General features: G+C 35.9%; 2 protein-coding genes across 2 annotated transcripts; both read left to right on the forward strand.

Moving 5' to 3' along the window:
- Positions 1-1,247: 1,247 nt before the first annotated feature.
- LOC149420636 (uncharacterized) lies at positions 1,248-3,249 on the forward strand. The gene is made up of 2 exons (XM_089636250.1): positions 1,248-1,329; positions 2,203-3,249. Exons 1-2 carry the CDS (start codon positions 1,288-1,290, stop codon positions 3,040-3,042), a joined length of 882 nt encoding a protein of 293 aa, XP_089492376.1. The 5' UTR covers positions 1,248-1,287; the 3' UTR covers positions 3,043-3,249.
- A 4,135-nt stretch (positions 3,250-7,384) lies between these two features.
- On the forward strand, positions 7,385-8,840 carry LOC149420637 (uncharacterized). The gene is made up of 2 exons (XM_089636251.1): positions 7,385-7,469; positions 7,603-8,840. Exons 1-2 carry the CDS (start codon positions 7,428-7,430, stop codon positions 8,440-8,442), a joined length of 882 nt encoding a protein of 293 aa, XP_089492377.1. The 5' UTR covers positions 7,385-7,427; the 3' UTR covers positions 8,443-8,840.
- The last annotated feature ends 491 nt before the right edge of the window (positions 8,841-9,331 follow it).

Genomic DNA, 9,331 nt, shown 5'->3' on the forward strand with positions numbered 1-9,331 from the left:
AAAACAGATTTTTGTTCATCTGTTTTTTTTTAAATTTAGTATCTTGGTATATGATCAAGAATTAAAAAGATGTTATTATAAACAGCGGGTACCTGTTTTCTGCAAAACGAATAAAAGTTTTATTTACCATTTTCATGAATTTTTTAAATTTAATTCTTTAGATTTGATTTGATTTTTTACGGCCAAAAGTATTAAAGTGATATATTTATTTCAGACATCTGCCCTGATGGTGGACACTGTTATGCTAACAGAAATGTTGACTAAATAAGAAGGTAGCAAAAAACGGCATAATACCCCAAAAATAAATAAACCTAATGAATCGTTTATTTTATATTATTTTTAACGACAATACAAAATTTTTCGGAGGACGATTAATAATTTAAAGACCAGTACCAAATCTCTAAATGGTATAAAATAAAGTCATAATCTACGTCTGTCTGTTTGTGCGGTTAGTTTTTCTAAACTACGCAAAAGGATTTTGATAGGATTTTCACTGTCATTTAAAAAAAAATCCCGGAAGGTTAATATATATAATACATATTTTATTTATAGACAGTAGACAAACGTCGATTTTTATCCTAGAATTCATAACCTCAAAACTTATCTCCAAATTATTCAAAACCCAGAGCAACGCCGAGTACACGTCAACTAGTTAATGATAAAATTCATTATCGTGAATTTGTACACTAGTGAGGAGATATTCAGATTGAAAATAATTGTTTATTGCGCAGATTGTAAAAGAGTTCAGCCCAGAATATGTAAACTAATTCCTTATTGCGCAGATTGTAAAAGAGTTCAGCCCGGAATATGTAAAACAATTGCTTATTGCGCAGATTGTACAAGAGTTCTGTCCGGAATATGTAAAATAATTGCTTATTGCGGAGTTTCTACAAGAGTTCAGCCCGGAATATATTAAATAATTGTTTATTGCGCAGATTGTAAAAGAGTTCAGCCCGGAATATATAAAATAATTGTTTATTGCGAAGATTGTAAAAGAGTTCAGCCCGGAATATGTAATTTGCGCGTTTTTCCACATTTTTAGCTCATCATTGAATTTTTTTTTTTTTTAATTTTGTTGTTGGATAACATCTTTTTGCAAAATGTCGATTAATTGCACCTGCCGATAAAAGTTATCAGTCAAACTAAATTCATCAATTAATTGCCACTGATAAACATCAATTTTCCTAGATTATATCAAAACAATATACATTTATAAAATAAAATGCAAACCTAATTAAAAATTATTCAGACTGTTTTTTGCGTTCGACTTGATACAATCAAATCAAAATGCTGAAATATATTATTTGTTTAGTTCTTTCTTTATTCGCTGTAAGTACTGTTTTGCTATCAAAAATTTTCTACTTATATTATTTTTAAAGCCAACAACGTCAATTATTAAAAGTTTTTTTTTAAATTTTTTTGAGTAAAAAAAAAAATTTCATTTAAATTTTTTTTAAATCTCTATGAATTCTTTATTAAATATTTTTAAAACCTTTTCTTATCCCTTTGCAACCAGAAAATTCGGAATTTTGAAAGGCCACACTTTAGTAAAAATTAGGGCTCAGCGACTTGCAGGTATAACAAATTCCATTCGTACAAAATCGCATTAATGCTCTGTCCAGGGCTTGTTGGGTTTCAAGGGCGCAAGCAATTTAATTAGCAACAAAACAATTATTGATTTTAGTTCACTTTATTTTTATAATTTATTTCTATATTATCAAATAAATAAGTACGACTTTGAAAATAAGGTTAACACATATGTTTTTACTGTGGCTGTCTCACTATGGATATCGTGTGTTGAGACTACTTTACAAATATTCTATTTTAATAATTATCAGGTACATTTGAAAGATAAATTTAATTCCTACATGTTTGAGGAAGTTTGAAGTAAAAATATTTGACAAAATTAAATCAGATTGGTATTGGTAAGAATAATGGGCTTAGATAATTTAAAATTTAGATTTGGGTGAGTTGGCTAATTATTTAACAACCTTTGTTGATGATCAATTGTTTATTTAACATTTTAAAATTGTTAAAAAATAATTTTCTTATTTTGTTAAGTAGGTTATTGTAAATTTTATAATGAACACTTGTTTTTTTTAAATTTTTTATAGTTCGATTTTTATGGTTTCGACGAAAATAGTAATTCAGTGTTCAGCTTAAACGTTAATTTTAAATCGAAATTTTATTCTATTCTTCCAGATTGCGATCTCCGATGAATTATATGACTTCAGTCCATCTACAAAACAATTAGCCATCAACCCTTTTGCAACCCAATGCAACAGGCCAGGAACCGTGTGTGTAGATTGTTACGAAAGAGTTGAGTGTATAGACATCGGCGGTACGGATTACTTAGAGGTCCCTTCGAGCCCTTGTCCGACAGGCACTACATGTGTGAATTCTACTGGAGCTTGCACAGCCAGCCCAAACCCACCCTGCCATATTGAACCGCCTAGCGAAAACTACGAATTTCAATGCCACCAAGCCGGCGTGTTTCCGGATCCCTTCGATTGCCAAAAATATCACATGTGCGCACCAACGAACCCGCCCACATCTCCGCCAGATACAGTACTCGCTAAATCTATAGAATACTCCTGTACAGGTGACCTCTATTATGACTCCAGAACGTCTCTCTGTCGTAAGAAACTGATAAACGGAACTTGTCCCGATGTGACTGGCACTTGCAATGCTGTGGGAGATGTCGGAGTCATTGCCGGCAACCCCGCTCTGTACTACATCTGTCTCAGTGGAGATCCAGTTGTTCAGGGAGAGAGCTTTCCCCAAATCTTTGCTTGCCTCAACAATTTTGAATACGACTTGAACCTTAGAAGGTGCGTAGACCCAACTCCGATCTCAGGCATAGGTGCCAACGGTAGGTGCATTGCAGTGGGACAGTTTGCAGATCCCAGCGGATGTTCTTACTACAAAGAATGCTCTGCTGTTAATGCCACTGCAATTCTAAGATCATGCGCTACCAGAACATACTTCAATCCGATGAAATCTACTTGTGTGGAGTACACTTGCGCAGACGTGGACAAATAATATATTTAAATTTAAAAAAAAAACTCGCTCAATCTGAAGACATATACTGGAGTGGAGTACACTTGCGGACGAACGCAATACGAAAAAAAACTTCTATCTTATAAAAACTCACCCCTATAAATTATAATTTTACCAGTTGCTTTCTGTTTCATGTTTAGTTTAGATTTATCAATATTATCTTCTTCTTCAATTATAAAATATTTAAAAATAATTATAATGTTATAAAAGTATTTAAAACTGTTGTCATTTTATTTTATTCGTATCACATAACTACCTATTATGCTGTTTTATTTTATTTGTAAAACAAAACTGCGTATTATGTAACTGTTTTATTTAATTCGTATCACATTACTACCTATTACGCAAGTGTTTTATGTTTTATTTTGTAACAGTGTTATTTTTTAATTGTATGATATAAATTATGCAATTTCGTAAAACCACCCCCATCCTTATCCCTACTCCATAAAGCAGTATTTTTATACATTTTGGTGAGATTTTACACACTTGACGTTCAAAATTATAGTCTAAATCTGAATTCGAAAAACTTTAGGTAAAGTCTGGGCAACGCCGGAGACTTCAGCTATATATTATTAATCTTTATATATTAAGAAGTGTCCCGGTATGGCTTTCTAGTTTGAACAAATCTAAAATCTTATTCATAGTCCCATGAATTTCTGCACACTTGACCTTCAAACCAAGAGGAAGGCCACTGTTTACATAAGATTTCAAACAACTACCCCTTACAGCAGAGTTTTGTTATTTCGTGATGAATTTTACACACTGGATGTTCAAATTATGAGGTCCATCTGGAGACAGTAATGATGAATGGACTTTCTTTGCAAATTTAAAGCTCAAAGCTAAAAGCTCAAAGCTATCAAAGCTAAAAGCTAAAAGTTAATAGCTCAAAGCTTTAGGCTCAAAACGCAAAGCTCAACCTCAAAACTCAAAGCTGAAAACAAAACGTAATCCATCGTTATTGTGATGCGTTTGCTCACGTTCTACGTGCCTGGTCGGATCGGGATAGACTGGTTAAGGGAGACTCTTTGACCAATCCAGCGGGACTCTTTCTCCACCATTCACCGCAGTGGGAGGGATGGATTCATACGCCCGTCACTCCTGGACACATGGACCCCCAGATTCCTACTCATCCCTCATACCTTTTTACTTCCTAGAAAGTACTTTATTTCCCTTCTCTAACAAGACCCTCCACACAACGTCCCCAAAGATATAAAAGGAACTGAGGGAATTTTTGTCCTCAGGGCCTCCTGAGTGTAGCAATTGTAAAAAAAATAGCCAGTTTTTAATTTGCAGGTGATATAAAAATAATAATATGGGTTCGTAATACATAATTTATAAATTAATAAAAAGAATAATATATAAAATATATATATATGCAGTAGCTCCTACGCGATGCTCCTAAATAATAATATATTCAGTAGCTCCTACGCGATGCTCCAAAATAATAATATATGCAGTAGCTTCTACGCGATGCTCCTAAATAATAATATACGCAGTAGCTTCTACGCAATGCTCTTAAATAATAATATATGCAGTAGCTCCTACGCGATGCTCCATAATAAATAATATATGCAGTAGCCCTACGCGATGCTCCAAAATAATAATATATGCAGTAGCTCCTACGCGATGCTCCAAAATAATAATATATGCAGTAGCTCCTACGCGATGCTCCTAAATAAATAATATATGCAGTAGCTCCTACGCGATGCTCCTAAATAAATAATATTTGCAGTAGCTCGTAAGCGATGCTCCTAAATAAATAATATATGCAGTAGCTCCTTGCTCGATGCTCTAAAATAATAATATATGCAGTAGCTCCTACGCGATGCTCCAAAATAATAATATATGCAGTAGCTCCTACGCGATGCACCTAAATAAATAATATATGCAGTAGCTCCTACGCGATGTTCCAAAATAATAATATATGCAGTAGCTCCTACGCGATGCTCCAAAATAATGATATATGCAGTAGGTCCTACGCGATGCTCCTAAATAAATAATATATGCAGTAGCTCCAACGCGATGCTCCTAAATAAATAATATATGCAGTAGCTCGTACGCGATGCTCCTAAATAAATAATATATGCAGTAGCTCCTACGCGATGCTCCAAAATAATAATATATGCAGTAGCTCCTACGCGATGCTCCAAAATAATAATATATGCAGTAGCTCCTACGCGATGCTCCTAAATAAATAATATATGCAGTAGCTCTTTCGCGATGTTCCAAAATAATAATATATGCAGTAGCTCTTACGCGATGCTCCAAAATAATAATATATGCAGTAGCTCCTACGCGATGCTCCTAAATAATAACATATGCAGTAGCTCCTACGTGATGCTCCTAAATAAATAATATATGCAGATGCTCCTACGCGATGTTCCAAAATAATAATATATGCAGTAGCTCCTACGCGATGCTCCAAAATAAAAATATATGCAGTAGCTCCTACGCGATGCTCCTAAATAAATAATATATGCAGTAGCTCCTACGCGATGCTCCAAAATAATAATATATGCAGTAGCTCCTACGCGATGCTCCAAAATAGTAATATATGCAGTAGCTCCTACGCGATGCTCCTAAATAAATAATATATGCAGTAGCTCCTACGCGATACTCCAAAATAATAATATATGCAGTAGCTCCTACGCGATGCTCCAAAATAATAATATATGCAGTTGCTCCTACGCGATGCTCCAAAATAATAATATATGCAGTAGCTCCTACGCGATGCTCCTAAATAAATAATATATGCAGTAGCTCCTTCGCGATGTTCCAAAATAATAATATATGCAGTAGCTCCTACGCGATGCTCCAAAATAATAATATATGCAGTAGCTCCTACGCGATGCTCCTAAATAATAACATATGCAGTAGCTCCTACGTGATGCTCCTAAATAAATAATATATGCAGATGCTCCTACGCGATGTTCCAAAATAATAATATATGCAGTAGCTCCTACGCGATGCTCCAAAATAATAATATATGCAGTAGCTCCTACGCGATGCTCCAAAATAGTAATATATGCAGTAGCTCCTACGCGATGCTCCTAAATAAATAATATATGCAGTAGCTCCTACGCGATGCTCCAAAATAATAATATATGCAGTAGCTCCTACGCGATGCTCCAAAATAATAATATATGCAGTAGCTCCTACGCGATGCTCCTAAATAAATAATATATGCAGTAGCTCCTAAGCGACGCTCCTAAATAAATAATATTTTAATATGAGGTCGACAAATATGATTAATATTAATAATTAGGTCCCAATGGACAAGTGGTTAAGACGCTGTTCCGGTAAGACAAGAGATCCTGGGTTTCTATTCCTAGTTGTGGCCGTTATCTTCTTATTTTCTTTATCTAGTTCTATATCATGTCACATTGCGATTTAATTGTTTTATCTTCTACTTCAATGGGAATAGGGTCCCATTAGCTCAGTTGGTAGAGCACTGTCACGGAAAGACAAGGGTCCTGGGTTCGAGTCCCAGATGTGACCGTTTCCTTTTCTGATTTTTCTGTTTCAGATTTTCGTTTAGAAATTACTAATATTGTCTTCAATATTTAGAATGTAAATGGTTCACTCTGCACATTGTAAATGTTTAATTCTGCAGATTGTAAATAGTTCATTCGCTAAAATATTCATGTTTCACAGTTCTGATTATAAAAATCTATAGATATATTTAATTATTCCTCGATATTAAGTGATTCCCATTGGATGGCTGGAATATGACCCCACTAAGAGACAGCCTGGGTACTCTGACTGTCTCGTAAACTTTGGTTCTCCATCAATTGGATGCTCTACAGCCGCTATGCCTACGTGATGCTTAGGTAGGGCCTTGAGAGACAGAGATTTGTGAATGCGGTGCGGTTTAGACCACTGAACAAATGGTCGACAATTGCCCGCTGCATTCATTCCCCGGCGAAGTTAATAAGGCCCACAAGGCGAAGTTTACTAGACATCTGAGGCCCTAGACTGGCACGCAGACCCAATGACCCAATCTGACCCCCTGACAATATGAAAGAAGAAGAAGAGCTGGGCAGATCGTTGACGGTTCATGGATCATGGTGGCATTGTATTTTCTACATTGTTAATCATTCGCCACTCACTTCATGCAATTAGTTAAATACATATTTCATTTTTTTGTTGAATTACATCATTTTAAAAACGTCACGTTGCTTAGTAACGCTTACCGATAAAAGTTATCAATCAAATCAATGTCATTAATTATTGCTTTTATTTAATCTGGTTTTCTGGATAATGAAATGATTACTTATATCGTTTAAATACTGGATAAAATGCAATACTAACTAAAAATTGATACAAACTGTTTTTTGCGTTCGCCTTGACGATACAGTAAAATCAAGATGTTCAAATCAATTGTTTGTTTGGTTATTTCTTTATTCTCTGTAAGTTATTGTATATTTTATAATGTAAACTTGTTGTTGATTTTTTATAGTTGGTTTTTTATGGTTTAGACATATATTATCGTTATTCAGTGTTCAGCTTTAACGTTAATTTTAAATCAAAATTTTGTTCCAGATTGCTATCTGCGATGAATTATATGACTTCAATCAATCTTCAAAACAATTAGCCATCAACCCTTTTGCACCCTACTGCGACAGACCAGGAACCGTGTGTGTAGATTGTTACGAAAGAGTTGAGTGTATAGACATCGGCGGTACGGATTACTTAGAGGTCCCTTCGAGCCCTTGTCCGGCAGACACGACATGTGTGAATTCTACTGGAGCGTGCACAGCCGGCCCAAACCCACCCTGCACTATTACCCCGCCGAACAGTAACTACACATTTGATTGCCACCAAGTCGGCGTGTTCCCTGATCCATTCGATTGCCAAGCATATCACGTGTGCGCTCCACCAAACCCCGCCACAGGTGTGCCAGGTGACGTACTTATCAAATCTCTACCATACTCCTGTTTAGGCGACTTTTATTATGACTCCAAAACGACCCTCTGCCGTAAGAAACTGATAAACGGAACTTGTCCCGATGTGACTGGCACTTGCAATGCTGTAGGGGACCGCGGAGTCATTGCCAGCAACCCCGCTCTGTACTACATCTGTCTCAGTGGAGATCCAGTTGTTCCGGGAGAGAGCTTTCCCCAGATTTTTGCTTGCCTCAACAATTTTGAATACGACGTGATCCTTGGAAGGTGCGTCGACCCAACTCCAATCTCAGGCACGGATACAGACGGTAGGTGCATTGCAGTGGGACAGTTTGCAGATCCCATCGGATGTTCTGGTTACAAATACTGTGTTATGGTTAATGCCACCGCAGTTCAAAAATCATGTGCCTCTGGAACATACTTCAATCCAAAAACATCCACTTGTGTGGAGTACACTTGCGCAGACGTCGACAAATAAAATACTGTGTTATGGTTGATGCCACCGCAGTTCAAAGATCATGCGCCATTTGAACATACTTCAATCCGAAAATATCCAATTTTGTGGAGTACACTTGCGCAGACATGGAAAAATAAAATACTGTTCTATGGTCAATGCCACCGCAATTCAAAGATGATGCGCCACTTGAACATACTTCGATCGAAAACATCCACTTGTGTGGAGTACACTTGCGCAGACGTTGACAAAAAAAAATAGTACAATATTAAAAAAACACCTCTATGATTTAAAATTATAATTATACCAGTTCGTTTATTTGTATTGATCGGTTTAACGTTTCGCTTAGATTTATTAGTATTATCTTCTTCTTCAATGATAAAACATTTAAAAATAAATATAATTATAAAAATTCTCTGAAATATTTTCGTTTTATTTTATCCATATCACACACGTCATAATATTATACAACGTCATTAAAAAAATTACAAATCACTAAAAGAAACAATGTTATTTTTTTAAATTTTTCATTCTTACACGAACTTTCAAAACGGTTTTGGCACAACGCGTATTTATCAGATATTTGAACTGTGATTAAGAAAGGGACCCTAAGATGGTTTGGGCATATAGAGCGAATGAGCGAAGATAGGAGTGTAAGGAGGATATACGATGCAAATGCGAATGGTAACAGAAGTCGGGGACGTACGAGGAAGACGTGGCACGATCAAGTGAATCAGATACTCGAGTCGGGCCATGTCAAGAGTCAGAATAATAGAAGAGTATGTATGAGACGTTGTATGAATGTGAATGAGGCAAGAAGTGTGTGCCAAGACCGAGTTATTTGGCGGTCCGTCCTCTCTGCCTACCCCTGCGGGGAAACGGCGTGATGGTTAGTTAGTTATTTTAGTTTTTG

Source organism: Hesperophylax consimilis, chromosome 10, assembly GCF_061612785.1.
Source record: "Hesperophylax consimilis isolate HC1 chromosome 10, BYU_Hcon_1.0, whole genome shotgun sequence".
Classification (NCBI taxonomy): Eukaryota; Metazoa; Arthropoda; class Insecta; order Trichoptera; family Limnephilidae; genus Hesperophylax; species Hesperophylax consimilis.

What these genes read in the sequence shown, in the direction of transcription:
- LOC149420636 (XM_089636250.1), top strand. Translation starts at nt 1,288, where the DNA reads ATGCTGAAATATATTATTTGTTTAGTTCTTTCTTTATTCGCT. An exon ending in TAGTTCTTTCTTTATTCGCT is followed by an intron (nt 1,330 to 2,202) that starts GTAAGTACTGTT and finishes CTATTCTTCCAG; the next exon opens with ATTGCGATCTCCGATGAATT.
- LOC149420637 (XM_089636251.1), top strand. Translation starts at nt 7,428, where the DNA reads ATGTTCAAATCAATTGTTTGTTTGGTTATTTCTTTATTCTCT. An exon ending in TGGTTATTTCTTTATTCTCT is followed by an intron (nt 7,470 to 7,602) that starts GTAAGTTATTGT and finishes ATTTTGTTCCAG; the next exon opens with ATTGCTATCTGCGATGAATT.